The sequence below is a fragment of the Miniopterus natalensis genome, chromosome 12, assembly GCF_054644295.1.
Source record: "Miniopterus natalensis isolate mMinNat1 chromosome 12, mMinNat1.hap1, whole genome shotgun sequence".
NCBI lineage: Eukaryota > Metazoa > Chordata > Mammalia > Chiroptera > Miniopteridae > Miniopterus > Miniopterus natalensis.
Window position 1 is genome coordinate 33,971,545 of NC_142092.1, and position 21,508 is coordinate 33,993,052.

Genomic DNA, 21,508 nt, shown 5'->3' on the forward strand with positions numbered 1-21,508 from the left:
CTAAATCTAAAATTAATTTAAAATTTTAAAATGACTAAAAAATAATGAATAATCATATATTTGATTAAAATCAAGGAGCCCTTCTCATGTTTTTGAAACTTAATTTAATTCCAAATTAGTTTGTAGATAGTTCGAGAGCAGTTATGTCAGAAAAATGAAAATGTGGCATATTCAGTATCAGTTTATAGTTTAAAAAATGGTTTAAATCCCATATGGAGATTATTTCTACTGAAAAACCTATAGCCTAAAAGCCCTTTTCACTTATGGAGGAAGTTATAGGAGGTTAATATTGCCAACTATCTCTCGTTGCCACGCCACTGGCACCTCTCAAGGTGTCCTGCATGCAGTGTGACAGAGGGTGTCGGCCTCCTCAGTAATGTCTTCATCACCCTCCTTCAAGGGCTCAGCTTTCCTCCCAAGCAAAGCACGCAGGCAGGTGGAACCAGTGCTGCCGACATTGACCTAATGGCATCTTCTTATCTTCCTTATCAACTGATTTATTCATTTATTCTACAAATATTTATTAAGCACCTACTAGGTGCCAGGTACAGTTTAAATGTTTGAGGCACATTAGTGAACTAAACAAGCTAAAATTCCTATTTCGGGGGAGTGTAAATTCTTCAGGAGGAGACAGACCAAAACAAACAAAACCCCACTCTAACAAACAAAGTAAACTCTATAGTACGTTAGACACGGATAAATGGAAAGACAAGGCGAGCTAAGGGGGGATCAGTGTGTGGGGGCAGGGAGGAGCTGAACAGGTTACAGTTTAAAATAGGATGGTCAAGCTAAGCATCAAACAGGAGGTGACACTTGAGCAAAGACCTGAAGGAGATAAGCAGAGGTTTATGCTTATCTGTTTATGCTAAGACCGTTCAGGCAGAGGGAATAGGTAAAGCAAAAGCCGTAATGCAGCAACATTCTGATGTGTTTGGGGAACAAAAATAACTGAAGCAGAGGGAGTGAGGGGGTAGTAACTCAGAAGAGCTGAGGTCAGAGAAGGTGTAGTAAGAGGACAGGCAAGCGACACGGGGCCTCAAAGGCCACTGTAAGGACTTCGGCTTTTACTCTGGGTGAAATGGGGCCCAGAGCCTGATATCATACAACCTTTCAGATATCCTAATTCCACTAATATATTATTCTAAACTTACCAAATTGTTATGAAAAGACTAGAAAAATTAATTATTCTTTAAATGAGTTTAGCAGATACGGCATGGGAAGCACTAGAGTGTGTAACATCTGTTCTTGAAAACTACTTTTTCTCATAGGGACAGAACGAATGGACACAAAAACAAACTGAAAATTTAAGAGAATGATTTGACTGGTGGGCAGTGAGAGTAGGTCTGACTGGTTGGCTTGCCATGGTCTGCTCTTTCATTTTCTTGGATGTCTTTGAGTCACATCAAGATCATGGCAGTGTGAGTAAACTCGGGCATTTAGTTCCAGTGCAGAGAAGTGGCTGGGCAAGTCTTAGGTTTCGCAAATGCTATGTTTATTACACAAGCCCAAAATTTAAAATGTGCTTCAAAGGCTTATGAGAAAGAAGTTTTACTGCTCCTTGGTGTATAGAATGCTCTTCATGCCGTTTCAGATAAAACCCTTACATATCATGGTTCCCTGATTATGTAGTGTCCTTGTTTACACATAAGTAAGTGGTTTTAAAAACTCAAATGCATTAAAATTTAAATGAAAAAAAATTGTCATTAAAAAGTGAGAGAAATACATGTTTAAACATCTGGTATCTCCCAATGGAAAAAAATATTTTATTTAAAAGCATTGGAAGAAACCAAAAAGGCAGGCAATAGTTTTGAGTATGAAACACGGAAAACTTCTCTGTCATAATTATCAAATGAATTTAAAGACAGCAGTAAGTAAAATATTAATAATGTCCTTGGAAACATTAATAACATTAATACATAAAAATCAATAAAGAAACAACTATCAATAACCACAATAGGTAAAAATCAGTAACTAAAACTAAGACCCTTACGAGATGAATGAACAAAAACAATGAAAAACGCAAAAGAAGAAATGCAAAGAGCTTTAAGTAAAAGTATGTAAACAATGTTAACCTTCACTAATAATTTTCAGAGATGCATATTAAAATTAGGAGATGCTTTCTTACACCTGTCAAATTAGAAAAGATAATTAAAATGATAATAATGATTACTAAGCATGTAATGAAACCAGTTCCCACTCACTGCTGACAGTGTAAATGGATATATTCTTGGAAAGTAATTTAGCAGTATACAGTTAGAACTTTCAGTTTTTTAATGGCCTAGTATTTCTAGGTATCTAGTCCAAGAAAACATTGAAGTTGGACAAAGACAGAAGCATAAATTTATACATATATATATTTTTAAAGAATAGTTTATTGATTTTGAGAGAGAGGAAGGGAGAGGGAGGGAGAGAGAAACATCCATGTAAGTGCAACATTGATCGGCTGCCTTCTGCAGCCCCACTGGAGACCGAGCCCACAGCCCAAGCATGTGCCATTGCCTGGAAATCAAACCCGAAACCTCCGGGGGCCTGGGATGACGCCCAGCCAACTGAGCCACACTGGCCAGGCCTAACATAATCATTTGTAGAGGCAAAATCCTTGGGCCACATCGACTATCCTTTAATAACACACAGTTGTGTTTGCACAGTGGTATCTGTTCTTACAATGAGATTTTTATAATCAAATAGGAAAATGCTTATCACATAAACGTGCAGTGAAAAGTGCTGGGTAAGATGGTATCATAATATTTTTAGTATGAAAGGGTATGGAACAAAAGGTGGCAACACATGTACCAGACTGAATGGTGGAGTTGCCCAAGGGTAGTGGAATTGAGTCATTTTGTCCTCTGATTCTTATTTTTTGGTACTTTCCAGATTTTTACAGGAAGCGTCTATAACCAGAAGGAAAAAACATTTTCAAAGGCTTTGCAGAAAGAAACTTTATAGGCTTGGACTTCCATAGCATCTTTCCTATGGAGTAAAGCACACTACCAACACGATTTAGAAGTACAGATTTATTTTGGAAAGATCGGGACCACTGATTTTTTTAGTATTCTGAGAAATCTCTTCCTTTCTTGGAGACAGCAGCAATAACAACAAAAATGTACTTAACCAAAATAGATCCACTGGTGAACCATATTATTAGCAGATCGTATTCCAGAGCCGAGTTGTGAATTCGCACAGGAACACTTTTTTCTTGCAGATGTCGTCTGCTGCGGACAATGGAGATGCAGCACCTGGCAAACAAAGCGAAGAGAAGACCTATAAAAAGGTGAGCCAGCGTTTATTTTCTGCAGTCAGTTCAGCACGAGGAGCGCGTTTATTGCTGGGAATGTCAATAGTGTTCTAGGTTCTCGTATGTAAGTTACTACCTTAGTTTTCTGTTGCTGCTGTAACAAATTCAGACTTGATGGCTTATGGGGCACAAATGGGTTAGCCCCCAGTTCCGTAGGTCACACGTCTGACGCGGGTCTCCCCGTGCCGAGATCCAGGTGGCAGCAGGGCCGCTTTCCTTTCTGGGGGACCTACGGGGAGAGTCCATATTCTTGTCTTTTCTGGCTTTTCCCAGGCAGCCTGCACGCCCTGTGTCATGATTCCCTTCCAACTCCAGAGCCAGCGAAGGCTTGTCTTTCCCAGGCGGTGTTACCCTGATGCTTGAAAGAACCCTGGTGATTCCATTGAGCCCTCCTGGCTAATCCAGGGTCACCCCTTTATTGTAAAGTCAGCTGATGATCGGCCTTGCTTTCCTCTGCAGTCTTAACTCCTGGTTGCCACATAACATATTCACAGGCCCCAGGGGTTAGGACATGGACATCTTTGTAGGACAGTTTTCTGCCCACCAGTGGCTGTGATGTAGAACATTGGCAGGTCGTTATTTAAAGACCCTTCTTATTCCTAAGAAGAAGCCCCTGTGTACGTGCCGTGTTCTGTGTTCCGTATGTGACTCCTTTAACTGGCTCACTACTTTCCACCAACATTTTAAACATTTTTCTACCTTTGTATTTGAAAAAAAAATTTTTAAGATAAAATTCTCTCCTACCCCTTTCTAAGCCTCCCATATTCTGTGTTTGCAGCTCGCTTCACAAAAATCTCTTTCCAGACTTCCCAGGATAATTACCTTACCCCTCTTTCCCTTTAATAAACCTTGGCTCCTAGCAACCAAGCTAATGCTCAGAAACATTACCGGGTAATATACATTCCCAAGCACCACGACTCCCGATTTTAAATTGACTGTGCATTTTAGCTTTTAAAAAGTCCTTCTTTCCCCTTGGGAGTAGGAAGCTTATGGATCGAAGGGTTATCTTAACTTTTCCTTTTGCATTTTACTCTCTAACAGCTGACTAGCAAGAAGTTTTGTAACGAAGTACACGGGCCATTTGATCTGTCCACATGTTCAGGTCAACATGTGTTTCCTGTTCCATTTTCATATGGGAAAATATGCCCTTTTTCCTGGTATACCTTGTCTTCTGACTTTTCTGCTCAGCCAAAGCTGGAAATATAAACAGGGAGGTTGCCATCCTGGGTGATGATGTGCTTGGGGAAGAGTAGGGTGAAGATCCGAGCTCTCAGAAGTCGTGGTATGTGTTATAAAATGTGTGCATCTGGCCAAAGGCAACAATACACAATTTTTAGACACAGTTGGAAACCAAACCCTGTCTCATTAACTCAATACTTCTTGTCAATTCAGTCAAGCATGAGACCAACAAAGAGGTGGTCAAACTGCCAGCCCGTCATTACTTCCAACCCGTTTCAGGCCGGTTTCTCAATGAGCATTAAATGCACTAAGATTCTTGACTGAATTCTGACTTATAGGAGCCCTTTAGTGATGCAAAAGTAACAGAATGTGACCGTGGCATCTTAGAGTTTGCTAAGCGTGCCCTGCCCAAGACTTTAGTAAAGTAAATTTTTAAAAATAATATAGGTATTGTTCTATGGTTAGTGTCTCTAAAGGATATTTGACTCAGCAATGTCGGGAAGGTTATAAAACTAAAAATCAGATTCTAAGAGAGCAAATAATTTCAATAAGTAAGAGAAAGTGCAGGAAATTTAAGAGGACAAAAAGAACCAAAGTTTGGTTTTTAATGTGGGATGGCACAGGGATGCTTTTGATGATCTCTGAATTTAAAGGAGCATACGCATTGGAGGAGGTATGTAGCCTTAGTGTAAGAAAAGCACCCAAAAGACAGCACAGAGCCTAGGACTTGGGTCCTCAGTAAACATGGTGTTGATGTGCACAGCAAGAAGGGATCACATAGAGAAAGTGTTGCTTTACTGCCAGGAAAAAGCCCAGCTGAGTTATTCAATTTAATTCTTCTCAACTAAGCAAAAAGGCCCTGACACTGGTGGTGTTCCTGGTGGAGATAGAATAGGTGATAATGAGAGTCACATTAACTACTGCAAATATGTTTGTCCCTCAGCCCAGATGAGCCATTTCCTAGGTGAAAGAACTTGAAGCTAGAATAGGAAAACCACGGAGTGTCAGCTTTCAGAAATCAGACAAATGGAAAAGTCGTCCAAAGGCAGGAGATAAGCAAATATCATCCCAGTTTTCTAAATGAGGAAAAGGTACATTCTGGAACCCAGATGTAAGTGAGACTGCTCCTTGGCATAATTTGAGCAGGGATTAGTAAACGTACGGTTTATGTACATTTAGAGAAGAAACACATGTCATCCGCAAACCTGCAGAGCTTCATACAGATATAATTTATCTCAAATTAACTACACTTTCTATTCTGAGAGTCATTAAATTAACCACCGATAAGGAGGTTGCTCAGGTTTTATGAATCTTGATTTAAAGGCACCCAGAAGATTCTTGCGGCATCCTTTCAGACAAGGTAGAGAAATATGAATTAAATATTATGATAAGGGTGTTTGTACCTAATTGGACGGGTGTTCCCAGAGAATGGCAGTTTTGCTCCCTCCTAACTTAGCCTCAACCAGCATGATACATGAGTTGACCCTGTGTAGCTTAACAGTTTTTACCCATGACCTTAATGAAAGCATAAAAGCTATGCTTTTCAAATATGCAAATGCCAAATAACTGGGAATGGGAACTAATGGACCAGGTGAGTGTCATCAAGGCCACCATCCATTTCATTAACTGTTGTCCCTGTTACAAAGACCTTAAAGTTAAAATTTTTCCCCAGTCTTGAAGCCCTAAGTATGGAGTGTGCATCTTTTTAATAAGAAGCTCTGATAACCCAATTGGATTTTTGCCTATGACCAAAGCCGATCTACAGGCCCCAGGTTAAGGACCCCCACCCACTCACCCCGATCTACTATGCTAGGCATCGAGAAGGATATCAAAGGAGTTTGTAAGGAGCTCACAGTCCAGTGGGGAAGGGAAGACATGAAAACAATTTTAGATCACAGTAGTCTATGATAAAATGTCCCAAAGAGGAGAAGTCAGAGTGGGTTAGAGTTGACAAGCAGGCTTGGGATTTCTATATCAATCCCCAGATCTGTTGGGCAGCTGCCAGAACACTCAGTGTCATGAGTGCTGTGATTTCCACGTGTTTCTAGGGAACGCGCAGTGTTCATGGAACAATGTTATGCGCTCTGAGTCTCAGGCGTTTGCACGTGATTGTTTGGGCTGGCAGCTCCCTGTTCTTGCAGGCCGCCGCTTTTCTGATCCAGTATCAGCTCCATTATTAGTAGGTGAGGTTAATGTCTCCAGTGAGTGGCTAAAATGAGAATTTTGATTTTAGCTGCTTAAAACAAACATGTTGCCCATTAAGATGGACATTAAGGGCTGCCTAGCTGTGTTTACAGAGTGTAGTTATGTCCATTCTCAGATCATTTATTGTCTTCCCTAAGAGTTGTAAACACAAAAGCCTACAGCGGCCGGGCAGGTGACAAGGGAGTGAAATAATCAGGAGGAAAGTGGTAAACAGGAAAATACACGCCTAGAAAGGGGGCAGGTGGCACTCAGCTCCAGCTAGTAGAGCTGTGCATGAGTGCTCGCTCAGGATTGCCAGGTTTTTCAGGAAACTGTTGTGAAATCTTCCCATTTTTAAAGGTTGGCAAGTGATTCAAAATTTTTCAAAAATATACTCTGAACAAAACAACACACTACCATCATCCCTGGCCCTCAGGTAGGGGCCAGTGTGCGGCATCCGTGCTATTTGGGTAGAGACGTGTGGTGGAAGAGTAAGATGCAAAAGAAATGTGTGTCAGCCCTGGCCGGTGTGGCCCAGTTGGCGGAGCGCTGTTCCATGCACTAAGCGTCACCGGTTCCATTCCTGATCCTGGTCAGGACGTGTGCCCGGGTTGCAGGCTTGATCCCCAGTAGGGGGCATGCAGGAGGCAGCTGATTGATGTTTCTCTCTCTCTCTTTTCCTCTCTCTCTAAAACCGATAAAAACATATTCCTGAAAAGAAAAGAAAAAAATCTGCTCCCTACTTCCTATGACCATACAACTTACTTAAGAGAAAAAATATGGGCCCATGTGAAAAACTTAAATAACAACTCGTGTTAGTATTAAGTGCCAAGACAAATGTCATTTCATTTAATTCTCTAGCAAGTCTTGACAAACCTAGAGCTCATGACAGTCTTGTAGGGAAAGGTCCTTTTCTTGGATTTGTTTGTTAACAGAGCATTTTGCTGAGATAAAAATGTCATAGATGCCTCATTGCTTTTTGTCGTGGCAGCAAAATCTCATTCCTTAGGTGACTGCATTGATTTACTTAGTCATTGGTCTCAGTGACAGGGAATTCTGCACAGGCACAGAACTGGGGATGAACCTGATTTGTTAGAGGGACAGGAGGGCCTGGCCTAGACACGGCTCAGTGTCAGTGTTCAGGGAAAGTAGAAGGCAATATTGGAAGTACAGGCCGCCTGTAAATGACAGGTTTGGGTGCTGGACTGAGGAATTTGGACTTTATGTTCTAGGCCAGCACTGTCCATCAGCACTTTCTGCAATGATGGAAATGCTTCATAATCATCTCTAATATAGTAGTTACGAATTGCATGTGGCTCTCAATTATTTAAATGTGATCGGTGTGTCTGAGGAATGAATTTTTTTTTAATATCTTTATTGATTTTAGAGAGAGGTAGGGAGAGGAAGAGAGAGAGAGAAACATCAATGATGAGAGTCATTGATTGGCTGCCTCCTGCACACCCCCTTCTGGGGATCGAGCTCGAAACCTGGGCATGTGCCCTGACCGGGAATCAAACCTCATCTCCTGTATCATAAGTCGATGCTCAACCACTGAGCAACGCTGGCTGGGCTGGGGAATTAATTTTTAATTTTAAAATTAGTTCAATTTAAATAAGCACATGTGGCCAATGGCTCCCATGTTGCACAGCACGGTTCTAGGAAGTAAGGTACCTTGACATTGGTTTGGAGACTAGTGATGAGATGAAATGGCAGTAAAAACAACACTGAAGCCTGACCTGAAAGTTTCCAATCTGGGGATTGACCATTAAGTTTCTGCCCTTGTTAGAACTAGAGAAGTTTGAGGAAGAGATATTTTGTTTTGTTTTTGGAACAAGGTGATAAACTTAGAAGAAAGCAAAAGGCAGCACATCAGTTCCCTTTAAGAATGGTCTAAGCTCAGGTAAAATACCAATGCCAGAGATCTAAGTTTTCTCTCTTTTGTATGTAAAGAAATTGCCCACCCCACCCCCACCCTTCTAAAACAGATGTCAAGGTGGTTCAATGCCCAATTAAGATGGGCAGTAAGAGGACGTTGTCAGGGACATGATTAAAGTCTCCAGCCAATGATGTCCTAATTTTGTCCATCAGAATTGATCAGTGTTTGCCAAGCACCTGGACATGGACTGGCCTGGGAAATGTTCACCACCACCCTTTGAGTTTCTTTCTGTCTCACCTGTCCACCCAAAAGTTCTCATTCCAGGCCTCTCACCCCTCCCTCTACTTCATCTTCCATCCTGGGCCTGCCCACAGTAGGCCTCCACGGGGAGATTCAGGTTTTGATGACTACTGCATGTAGCCTGGGGTGTGGAGGCCACCCTCCTTTGGCACCAACACCCCAATTCCAGCTGTGCCAATAATCTCTTTAACCAATTTCCACCATGACGGGCACACTGATTGACAGCGCTCAGGGTGCTCTAGTGGGAAACTGACCAGACTAGGACGCAAACAGGATCCTTGACCCAAGTTCCCCAGTGTTTCCCATTTTGTTTTGTTTTACTTTTTAAGACCCTGGCTGTCATTTAATTCCAGTGTCTTAGCCAGTTTCCCTATCAGGGGAGGCAGGCAGTGAGGAGAAGGGAGGGGATGATGACTGCCCCTTACCGCATTACAAGGAAAGATGTCTTTTGTGACTTTCTAAATGAGTGAGGTAATGACTCAGAAACACTTTGATCTCAGACAAAACTTTTACTTAAATACGAGCATTTTTATAAAATATCTCTGGGAAGATACACAGATAGCCAGTTACATTGGCTGCCTGTGGGGAGAAGCGGGTGGTGGGGATCTTGAGTTGGGGGAAACTTTTCTGTATTCACCGTTCATGCATATTTAATTTTGAATCATGCAAATGTTCTACCGATTCCAAAATGGAATGAGTAACATTTTAAGATGGGGAGGGGGCTGGCTGTGTCTCGTGCCCTGGCTGCTCTTCCTTTCCTTCAGACTCTAGAAAGCCACCAGCTCCATAACAGACACTTGCTTTCTGCCCTGGGGCAACTGCACTCTAATTTCACCGAGGCACCTGTCTTTGCATTGAGCAGCAGTCGTCATGAGTAATAACCACGCTGGTTTCTAGGAAGAGGGGTCCTTGGACATTCCTAGTATTATTCTAATTCACTTTAATCCAAAACACCCTAACCCAGTGGGTCTGAACCAGCACCACTTTTGCTCTCCAGGGAACAAATGTCTGGAGACATTTTTGGTTGTCACAATTGGGGGAGGGGGGCTGGTGCTGTTGACATTTAGGATGTAGAGGCCAGCGATACTATATCCTGCAATGCACAGAGTAGGACCCAAGACAAAGAATTAGCGAAATGCTAGTAGCTGCAAAGCTGCAAAGCCTTGCTCAAACCAAGCTACCCTTTTAAGTGGAGGGTGGATGTGAGTCCAGCTGGTCTAGACACTAGTTGTATAACCTTAGGCATTTTCCCTGATTGACTTGAATCTCAATTTTTCTCATTGACAAAATGTAGTTAATACCTACCCTGACCAGCTCATAGTGCTGTGAGGATCAACAGTTTAGCCGATGCAAACACACCCTGGGAAAAGTGAATACCAGTGAGTGAAGTCACTGTTTTTATTAGCAGAAGTGAGATCCCTTAGCCTCAGATTTCCAATCAAATTCGTTCTCTTAGAACTGAGCACGGCAGCCATTGGGACTGTCCTCCCCCACCCCTCAGGCTGGGCTCACGGGGAGAATGGTCACTAGCATCCTGGTGCCAGTTCCAGTCTGGCCTGGGCGTGGGAGGGTAGACAGTGAGTGCTGGAGGGGACAGCGTGTCCTTCCTGAGAACAGTGGCTTCAGAAATAAAAGAGAAAGACGTACATCTAATAGTGAGCTGCCATTGTATTTTTAAGACAAATGGCACATGATACCACTTATATGTGGAATCTAAAGAACAAAATAAACAAACAAACAAAATAGAAGCAGACTTCTACAGAGAACAAACTGATGGAGGCCGGGAGGTGGGAGTGGGAGCAGAGGGATGGGGTGTTGGGGAACGTGATAAAAAGTGGTGATCGACTAGGAAATACTAATTGGTAGTTACGGAATAGGCACAGGGGTGTAAGGTAAAGCCTAGGGAATGCAGTCAACTGTACTGTAGTAACTATCTAGGGTGCCAGGCAGGCCCTTGAATTATCGGAGGGAACACTTTGTAATCTATATGAATGTCTATCCACTGTGCTGTACTGAAACTAATACAAAAGAAGTGTTAATGCAAACTGTAATCAAAAAATTAAGATAAAAACTAATCCATTAGATTTAAAAGCATGCATGAATAGTATAATCACATACTATTACCATCCGCCCTTCTGTGCGCTCTTTCCGTCCACACCCCTCAGCCTCCATACAGGATCACCTGCGCTCTGATCTCCTTCCTCGCTAAGTTCTAAAGCAAGTGCTTTCAAATCTGCCGTTATGATTTTTAAGCAAGATGACGCAGGTAATTAAGAAAAAAAAACTCATCAGCTTGAAATAGTAGAAGCCAACCCTCCTGTCAGGGTGTCCCCCTGAATCCTTTATTTCTGAGTGACTTTCAGCATTCACCTTGGAGGGAGCAGCTGCGTGTGAAGCCACGCAGGGCTACTGTATCTCTGCATTGTGATTAACTACGGACTGTCCATCTTTTAGTCCCAGATTCTAGCAAGTATCACGTTGGTGTCCCCAAAACACTCACTCTAGGAAAAAATTCTACACCCCGGACTTGCGGCACAGCCTCCTCTAGGAGCAGCGACAATCACCGTATTGTTAAGTTTGGTGTTCATCGCAGGCTGGCAGGCCGGGGTTTTCTGTTTCTGCGGCCAGTTAGGCCATCTGAGCTGGATCCTGCTCTCAGGACACAGCGTTGCTTTTGTTTTTAAATTAAAAGGCTTAACATACACCGGCGATCTGCCCTTCTTCCTGTGCAGCTTGGCCACGTGGTTCTGCTCTGGCCAGCAGGCTCTCTGTCCCTATGGCTTGTCCATTTTTATCACTGTCACTCCCCTTCCCTTGTCTGGATACTTAACAGATTTTTAAGAAGTTGCTCAAGACCATAGAAATTTAAAATTGTGGAAGTCAGAATTCTGAAAAAGACAAGTAATGTATGTTGGGTTCTAGTCTTCTATCTATTATCAAGTTCCCCCAGATAGTACACCTGTATTTTCTGGCCTGTTCTGTTCACTATTTGTGGACCCTGTGTCTGCGAGTTTTAATTATAACACGAAAGGGAGGTGAGACAGCCCAGCCCTCGGCGTGGAAGCCATCGCGCCTAAGACATTCAGCACATCATTAAGGAGAGAAGAGAAAGAAGGTGGTCTTGGTCTCTAGGGACTATAAAATTAAGATTCTCAGGGCAGGGGCGGGGGTGAAGATTCTGAGTCCTCCTGTGCCTTTTTTGCCCAACTTCAGATACACATGTATACCCAGACACCAAGAGACACAAATTGGGTTCAATTATAAGGAAAATTTTTAACCGTTCATAAGACCCAACTGTACTTTTTTCCCCAGCAGAGAGAAAATGCGCTCTTCCTACTTTTATGCCAGTCTTTCCCTTTATCCAAGTGCTGCTGTCTACTTTGCATTATGGATCAGGGAACACTTGGTTATTGAGCACAGAGCTGAAATATGGGCTGTCTAGGTGACATCTAATTCTTCCAAGTGAATTTTTTGTATTGTGGCTTTGTCATTTTTTAAGAGTGTGGTGAGTGCCTGGGATATAAGACATACTTTTGATTGTATGTCCATGCATTCATTCATTTATTCAGTTAACAAATATTTGTTTAGCTTGGCACTGTGCTAGGCTTTGAGGGTAGGACAGAGGCCAAGACATAGTCCCTGCCCTAATAATACTTTTATTGTCATGGTTGAGACAGACCAGAAAAAATAAACATAATAAAATAATTACTAACTGTAAAAGTCCAGTTAATAAAGTAAGCAAGGGTAGGTGTGCTACCTTTTAGATAAGCTATTTGGAGGGGGGCTCTCTAAGGAGGTAACACGGGGGCTAGGATTGCAAGAATGAGAAGGAACCAGCTGACAGAGAGTGAAAGTAAGAGGATTTTTGGCAAAGAGAGTAGTGGAGGCCTGGAGGCAGGAAGGAGCTTGGTGGATTCAAGGAAGTGTGGGCAAGATGAGGTAAGAGCAGAAGCTCTGTCTGAGGCTGCTTTTGTCTCCCAGGGTTCAGTGGACAGTGCAGTCACAACTAGGGAGGGAAGGCATTCAGTGCTACTGGCATCTAGTGATGAGCCCAGGGATGCTGCTACACATCCTACAATGTACAGGACAGTCCCTCACAACAAAGGACTATCTGGCCCTAAATGCCAGTAGTGCTAATTTGAGGAACCCTGAGTTAGAGAAATAGGCAGTGGCCTAAGCTAGGATGGTAGACTAGGAAGAGGAAGCATGAGGGGAACAAGTTAGAATACGTTTCAGAGAGAATATGGACTGGACTGGCTGGCTCATGGTTGCATGTGGGGGAGAAGGCGTGGTAGGAATGATGGATGACCCCAGGATTCCAACTTGAGCACTTGGGTAGAGGGCCCATTTATTGAGATGAAGAGAAATGCTATGGGGAGAAGGTTCGTGAGGGAAAATTGAGTCTCCCAATTTGGACATGTGAGTTTGGGGGTGTCAGTGAGCCGTTGAGGGGAGAATCAAGTAGGTGGTTGGAAGTATGGATTTGGAACTCAGAAGAGAGGTCCAGGGTTCAGATTCAGCCTGCTGAGCTGTGTGTCCACAGGAATTGGTGAGATAGATGGAGAAGTGAGGCCCAGCACTGGGGAACATCCACGTTTTGCTATTACCTCCTGAGACCCTCCTGCAGAGAGTTATATTCCTCAAATAAACAACGCTGGCCAAGTCATTCCCATATAAACTCCCACTGGCCTCCATTACCTACGGAGAAAATCTACACTCCGAAGCACAGCACGCGAGTCCTTCACAGTCCATTCCCAGTGGGTGTGCTTGACCCCTCTCCTGCCGTTATCTTCAGCACACGCCTAACTCCAGCCACCCTGACTGTGTCCATCCCTGTTCCTTTCTGCCCATGCCAACCATGTATGTCATATTTATAAATAACTGTCCTATCTATTCTTCACCCTCCCAGGCCTCCCTCACCGCCCTGTACTTACCTCTCTTATATCATGGGTGACTTTGTTTTGTAATAATTGTTTGCAGTAATGTCCTGCCACCTACACCGTGGGCAGCTGGAGAGCAGGTACCTTTCCCAATCATCTTGACACCTGTAGGGCCCCACACAGGGCTGGGAACATAGCACTCAAGAGATGCACCACTTTTTTCCTTCTTAATTCTAAAATTATTAAAGACTTTACAGAGAGATATGTTTCTGAGCCTATACCATCCTGGATCTGCAATTAGAGCTGAGATATTTGGGGAAAGAAAGGGGCAGGAAAGGGGTGGAATTTGTGCTTTGAATGTCCTTGTTGCAGGAAGAACACAGTGAAAGAGCTCCGTCCCGCTCTTTTGGCTTTTTCCGTTTCAAAGATAGTAGTGATTATCTGCATCATGGGCTGCTGTATGGCTCTTGGAAAGAGATGACATCCTTAAGTCCCTTGTCTATAGTCTAGAGACTGCTTATGATCAGCCACTCATGGAAGAGCTGCGACAACGAATTTAAGAAGGCAGTTTTTTCCATCGCCGAAAGGTTCTATTCTTTCCAGATGTTGGCCCAATGAAAGACTGCCCCTAGATAGATGCCAGTAATTTTCTGGGGGGATCAGGATTTAGGATTAGTTGGCAGCCCATGTCTCAAGCACAGCAGCATAGTAAACACCCTTTTCTTTGTAAAGTGAAAGAAACAGGATCAATGATTTTTAAGTTTGCTGCTTCAAGGGGAGTGAGAGGGCATAATAACCTAGGAGTTTTAAAAGCAGCTACATCCTTCAGAAAATCATGGAGGAGGGTAGACATGGAAGCTGGGCCCAGGACCCGAAGGCTGGCAGGGATGAGAGCACTGGTCTGGACGCTCTTCCTTCCTCACCAGCAGTTGCCTGGGAAGGGAGTCTGGCCGGAGCAGGCAGGCTGGCTCTGCCACTGATGAGCTCAGCCTCATGTAGGACACTTACGGTCTGAGCATAGCAGTGCCACATGTGGCTTGAGTATTAAATCTGAGCATGTACTAGAAGGTCCTTGGAAGATAGCAGTTTGCTGTACAGATATTAAATTGCTACTGTTATTGCTGGATCCCTGCCCACCCCCAATGGAACTTAAGCCCTGTGAGAGAAAGGACTCTGGAGACCAGATAAAACTCAATATTTAGTGAAGGAACAGGTAGAGATTCCGCCTTCTCCATACTGAGACGTTGTTCAAATTTGGAAATCCAAATGACATGGACCCTGTTCTCTCTTGATGACAGTCCCTACTATTGAGTCTTAAGGTGAAAGGTGGTTTTCAAGAGCAGTGGAATTCTGTGGCAAGAGGAAATCTAACTTGGGTCCATAGAAGACACCTTAAACAGGCGCGCGCACACACACACACACACACACACACACCCTATGTCCAGAAAGGGAAAACACTTTCTTTTGTTTTCTATCATAGTAAATAAATTAAAGGTCTTCTGTTGTAGCTGTGTCATCTTCCACTGTCTGATTTAATTTGAGGAAACTGTTTTGGGCTTCAAGAGCCCTTTCTTCTCATCTGACTCTGCCCTTGCATGTTCTGCTGCTCTTCCTGGGCCAGTGGGATTCTCCCGAGGAAAATGCATTGTCATCTTTCTAGGGACACAGAGTACAACAGAATTGGGTGAGGGTGTACCACTGAAGACAGAAGGGTGGGGGGAATTAGTGTGAGCAGGAAATGTCCAGCTTTGCATCGCATGCATTTTAAAGAAAATCTAGGATAAACTAAGCACAATCAGCACAATTTCCCCAAGATTATTTCCTTATTTTTAACTTTCTGAACCTGGAGACAGATCTGTTCCACCATTTCCTCCCCTCCTATGTTCTTTGGAACATTTAATTTGGATATAATTGTCATTTTATAAATTAGGGAATTCTGAAAGTTGTAAATACAAAAGAGATTTTGAAGCAGTGAAGTTGCATTTGTGAACAAAATCAAAATATAGTCTTCTGAGATTCTGCTTGGTAAGCCAAATTCCTGTTTTTCACAGAAGTACTTAATGTAAAATATGCTCTTAAATTTCCATTTCCTTTCAGAATTTGAAGTATGCTAACTTAAGCTGCCTTGATGGTTATCTTCATACTTTATATTCATTAATTTATTTTTAAGCAATTTTTTTGTTTAGCATATTGCATACTTCCATTGACATATATATTGCTGATTTTTAAATTTGTATTTTTTCGGATTATGGTTGTCCTGAATTGTTTCAGGTGAGTTTACAGATGGGTGGGAAAAAATTATACAGTATCATTGATCTAGCCGAGGAAAGGGTGTTTTAACTCAGAAGCCATGTGACCACACAGAGTAGAAGATGTGATCATTCTCATTGGGGCATCCCATGGCCCTCGGAATCCCTTTGGGGACACACACAGTGGCCAGTACACAAGGCAGAGTCTGGCCAAATCTGGGGTACCAGACCACAGCCCTCTTGCTTTCAGGCTTCCCTCCCCGTGAAGGAAAAATTGAAACTAACAATCTACTCTTGAGTAGACAACATTACAGCCATCCACACCTTCCTGCTTTTGACCCAAACTCACCTTCAGGAAGGTCACCTGAACCAGACAGCCTTGGGCATCCAGTGGCCCCAGACAGCATCACTGTTCTCAGCTTTCCAAGGCCCCAGAGTGCCACGTGTTCTCACTCAGGAGGTCAACCAGGGCACATTCTTGTGTTAGCAGGGAATCAACAGTGAGGAAAAAGGACTTGTCCTGTGACCTCACGGAACCAAGTAAAGGGTCTGGACATTTCAGCACGTCACTGAATTACTTCCAGAGGTTATTCCACTGTAGACTCCCTCCAGCTGCTTTAAGGGAGTGCCTGTTCTCCTAGGTCCTCACTAACACTGAGCATTGTTCTTTTTAAAATTCTTTGGTAGCTGGATAGGTGAAAATGCCTTAAATTTCATTTAAATTTGTGTTCATTTTTATTCCTAGTTTGAGCATTTTTTTCAGATGATTTTATTCATTTGTATGTCTTCTTTTGACAATTATCTATGAATACCCTTTGCTGTTTTATTTGTAAGATCTATTTATATATTAAGGGCATTGCATTTTTGTTGTAAATGCTTTATGTGTCTTAATTTTGCTTACCTGTTTGGTGTTTTTTTGTTTGTTTGTTTGTTTGTTGTTGTTGTTTTTTGGACCCAAGCTTTTATAAAGCCAAATTTGTTAAGATTTTTGTCTTTACTCTTATTTTTCAATTTTGTGCTAGTAATGCTTTGTTATAATTATAATATTGTAACTTGAGACTTTCCATGGTATTCTTAATTTTCAAATATGTCCTGGTGATGTTTTTACATTCGATATTCTGCTTGAACTTTAGAATTATAATGTCATTTCCTCTAAAAAGATTTCTATTGCCATTTTTGTTGAAATTGTATTAAATTTATTAATAACTTAAGGATAATTAGCATCTTTAACTATTGAGTCTTCTGTTCCAAGAATGAAATAACTGTATATGTTTTTTTATGCTCCTCAGTAAGTTTTTATTTTCTTCAGAGATTTTGTACCTATTTTTAGTTAAACATATTCCAGAATAACTTATGTGAGGGTTGTTATTGCCTTGGGATTTTTTTCTACTATAAATAGGATTCTTTTTATTTTCCATTATGTTTTTTAGCTGGGACTGTATAAGATCTTGATTCTTGTGAGTTTATTTTGTAAACTGCCAACTTGATTTTTTTCAAACCATTTCATTAGGTCCATGATTGATTCTTGAATATTGTAGGTAGCAATTATATCATCTGTAAATTATAATTTTTCTTCTTCTAACCAATATTTTGCATTTGCTTTTCTTGTCTTATTTTATTAGCTTGATCTGTCTTCCAAAACAAAGATCAAAGTATGTTAGTGATAAGAGGACAGCCTTGTCTTGTTCATGATATTAAAGGACAAGTGGCTCCTGACTATTTCCCAGAGTACATTTTTCAACACATACAGATTATTAATAGATACATAAATAAAAATCCCTTGATTTAATACATTTGGGAATTGTCTCACTAGTGCTTCTAATAGTATAATGTTGATAACTAGCTCAAGAATTACTTTTCATATTAAGAAAGTTTCTTTCTGACTCTAATTTTACTTACAGTTTTTTTAATCTTAATTGAATATTGACTTTTTATATAATTGATTTAAGCAAACTAGGGAAAGACAGTCAGTGGAAACACAGTTAGCTTTTTGAGATATGCCAAGTACTTGAAAATAGTAAAACCATGTTTCTCATAAAATATTAATTTAGATTTGGTATCAGTCCAGATAGACAGGGTAATTATATTACTTCCTTATACTTTGGGGCAATTTTTAGAATTTGTTCCTTTAGGCCTACTGATCTTTTCCCCATAGAGCAGAGCAATCTGTGTGGAAATTATCCTAAGATATAATGCTTTTTACGAGCTAGCCTGAGGTAGGCAAGTTATTGAAATCATTCCTCCTGAGAAATTTTGTTTGGGGCAAGAAAAAAAGAAGGTGGGTTTTTTTGTTCGTTTCTTGGGTTCTTGGGGGGATTTTGCCTGAAATTCTTTGTTCATTCATCTCAACTTTACTTTTGAAATTTAGTTCATATTATATTTGAGCTTCTGTTTCTTCATTTGTAAAATCTGGGGTGTGGATGACAATTAAATGCCCTTTCATTTTCTTGGGTTTTTTATGTTTGTTTTGTGTTTTGTTTGTGTGTTTTTATTCTGTTATCATCCCTTGCAGCAACTGCTTTATTAAGAACATGCAGGATGCTGTGGAAACATGAAAGAAAAGGTGAACGGTGGAGAAAAGCTTACATTTTATTTCTCATCTGTTTTCAGAGAGTCTGAGTTCACTTTCCTTTGGTGCAAAGGCGATAATATCTTGTATGTTTTCTCACCTTTCCTTAAATACCCTGTGGATTAGAAACTCAAATGTTTCTGTGGGTTTAAAAAGATTAATCCTCTATGGGAAAAAGTGGAGATTTCCTCTCTTTTCTGTGGTCCAGGGAAAATGAATACATCAGAAAATTATCAAAAGTCTGTCATTATTCAATCTGGTAGGAAAATAAACTTAAATATTCACAAAGCATGGCACTGTGTCCTCGCCACACTTGCTCATCAAGCCTAGGTGAGTCCTGCTGTAACCAGAGTCTAAGGTGGAGAAAGGGGTATTGTGGAAAGAAGAGGAGACACGCCAGAATACTATATTCCTGTTGGGTCTGGCCTTGGTCATCTCTAGTCCAAAGAGATCCTGTAAAGAACATCTCCCATCTGGAAGGCCAGATGTGCACTCTTCCATGTCAAGCCCATCACTCATTCATTCAACAACTGGCCATCTGGTGCTTGATAGGTGCCATATGCTGGGACCACAGAGATACAAACCAAGCTCCTTCATTTCAGCCCAGTGTAAATTAGCAGGGAGAAGTGCTAATAATTATTTGTAAGCATTCAATTTAAAGAAAGAGATTTTCAGCAAACGATCAGTCCCCTTGGTCTGACTTCAGTGTGTTTAAACTTACTGTGTGCTGATGGGCAAGTGTGACTTTGGCCATAACCTAAAAATAACTTACTTCAGACCCCAGAGAGGTCCCAATAGAACATCTTGTTTATAAATAGAGTCATCATTTTGGGGCTAGTGAGGCAGAGTGAAAACATAGGTAGGACCTACAAGTTTTGAGAGTGTTTTAAAATTAATATATGTATTAGTTTCCTATTGCTACTATAACAAATTATGGTAATCTTAGGGGCTTAATGCAACCCAAATTTACTCTCTTACAGGTCTGTTAAATAGAAATTCAATACACTTCTTGCCAAGTTAAATCAAGGTGTTGACAGGATTTTAATTCCTTTCTGGAAGATCTAGAGGAAAATCCATTTCTTTGCCTCTTCCAGCTTCTAGGGACCACTTACATTCCTTGGCTTGTGGCCCCTTCCTCCATCTTCAAAGCCAGCAATGGCATTTGGAGTCCTTCTCACCTTGTATCTCACTCACCCTCTCTCTTTTTTTTTTTAAATTTATTTTGTATTGTTTTCAGGTGTTCAGCTTAGTAGACAAGCACATGGTTTACACAGTGTTCCCCTCGATATTTCTAGTACCCCAACTGGCACCAAGTCTCCTCACCAATTTTGCCGCTTCTTTTTGCATTTTTAAGGACCCATATTATTACACTGGGCCCGTCTGGTAATCCAGGACAACCTGGGGAGGTCACTCAAATTCAGCTGATTAGCAACCTCCATTTTATCAGCAACCTTGTAAGGTAATATTTTGCTTTCTAAGGTAACATAGTCAAAGGATTCACAGGTTCTAGAGAGTATGGCACGGACATGTTTGTGGGCCATTGTTCTGTCTACCACAATATAATTTGACAGTATCCTCTGCTGTGCACCTAGAGCACTTGGTCACCCCTTTATCATATCCCCTCAGTCTGTCTGGGACTCTCAGTAGACATTGAGGTCCTGAGGTATGGAGACTACCTCACGTTTGTAGTTCGTTGTCCTCTGTTTCCCTCCCCTCTGCTGTTTCACTCTCTCCCTGTAATCAGTAAGTGTAATGAGCACACCTCCAGGACCTGAATCTCCATGTAATGAATTTACACAGCTAAGAGTTCATTATATCAGGCTTGAGCATGAAACTGGGCTTCAGATGCTATTCCATGTGATTGAGAAGCAGATGTGGCTCATGTTACCACTGTCACATGACGCAGTCTATATTTGAACACAATTTTGAAAATCAAATTTTGAGCCAGCTCACTGCTGGAGATAATGCATATATCATCTCCTTCATCATTATGCATCTCCCACAGTACCATGCGCTATTGCTATTTCTTTAGTATTTACAGAAGTAGGTCATGTTTATGAAGCATGTCCGGAAGAAGGAAATGATATATGGAAAATCTCTATGTGGGATAGAGAGTCAAGTGATCTGTAGGTTGGAATCCAGGACTGTAAATACTCCAGTGACTTCATATGTACCTTGGGACTGGTATTTTCCATCTTCCTGCTTCCAAGTTTAGATAAACTTAGGTGGATCTTTTTAATAGTTCTTTGAAAATGGATCATTAGCTATCTACAGAGATTTAATCTTGGGCAAAAATAGGAATAAAGTCATCACCTCTGATGACAGGATTAGTCCTTTGTCTTGAAAGTAAGTGGACATCCTGTGTGTTTTTGCAGCTTCTCTCGGAATTGGGAGTAGTCACCATCACTTGAAGTGGAAGTAGCAGGAATGATTCATTTAGAAAGGAGAAGGATCGTGGGTGGGTGGAAATGACATTTGTCTGCATTATCTTCTTAGAAGCTTAGACCGCTAGAGTTGGAAATGCTTTTGATAACAAGTGAGGAAGTGGAAACTCGAATACTATTCCTGCTTAAGTCCCCGGCCAAGGACTTGCCAAGGGCAGGAAGCAGAGCTGGAGCTCAAGCTCTGAGTCTCGTGATCCTCAGCCTTTCTCGGGGCGCTGCACTCACCTCCAGTACCTTTGACAGTTGCACTGGGGTGATCAAACCAAGCCATCTGCCCCAGAGATGCCCTCAGTGTTGATTCTGCTATTCTGCTTGGTCATCTCTCCTGCACAGATGGCTAATACTTCCTGTGCAGTTTACCCTTGAGAACCAGAGTGCCATCTGCTGTGGGACACGTGTGTGTGTGTGTGTGTGTGTGTGTGTGTGTGTGTGTGTGTGTGTGTGTGGAAGGGGGAGAGGCTAGACAGGCCTGTTCATGCACCAGCTGCATGTTTAAGGACCTGGATCAGGACACAGGTGAGCAGGGTGCACT

The 21,508-nt window shown here is 41.8% G+C and overlaps 1 protein-coding gene across 1 annotated transcript in view; it reads left to right on the forward strand.

Moving 5' to 3' along the window:
• PIP5K1B (phosphatidylinositol-4-phosphate 5-kinase type 1 beta) overlaps nt 1-21,508 on the forward strand; it is a 192,369-nt gene that overhangs the window by 32,549 nt on the left and 138,312 nt on the right. Inside the window, exon 3 of the mRNA XM_087822695.1 lies at nt 3,203-3,271. Within this exon, the coding sequence (XP_087678821.1) occupies nt 3,203-3,271 (69 nt within the window). The remainder of the gene's footprint in view (nt 1-3,202; nt 3,272-21,508) is intronic.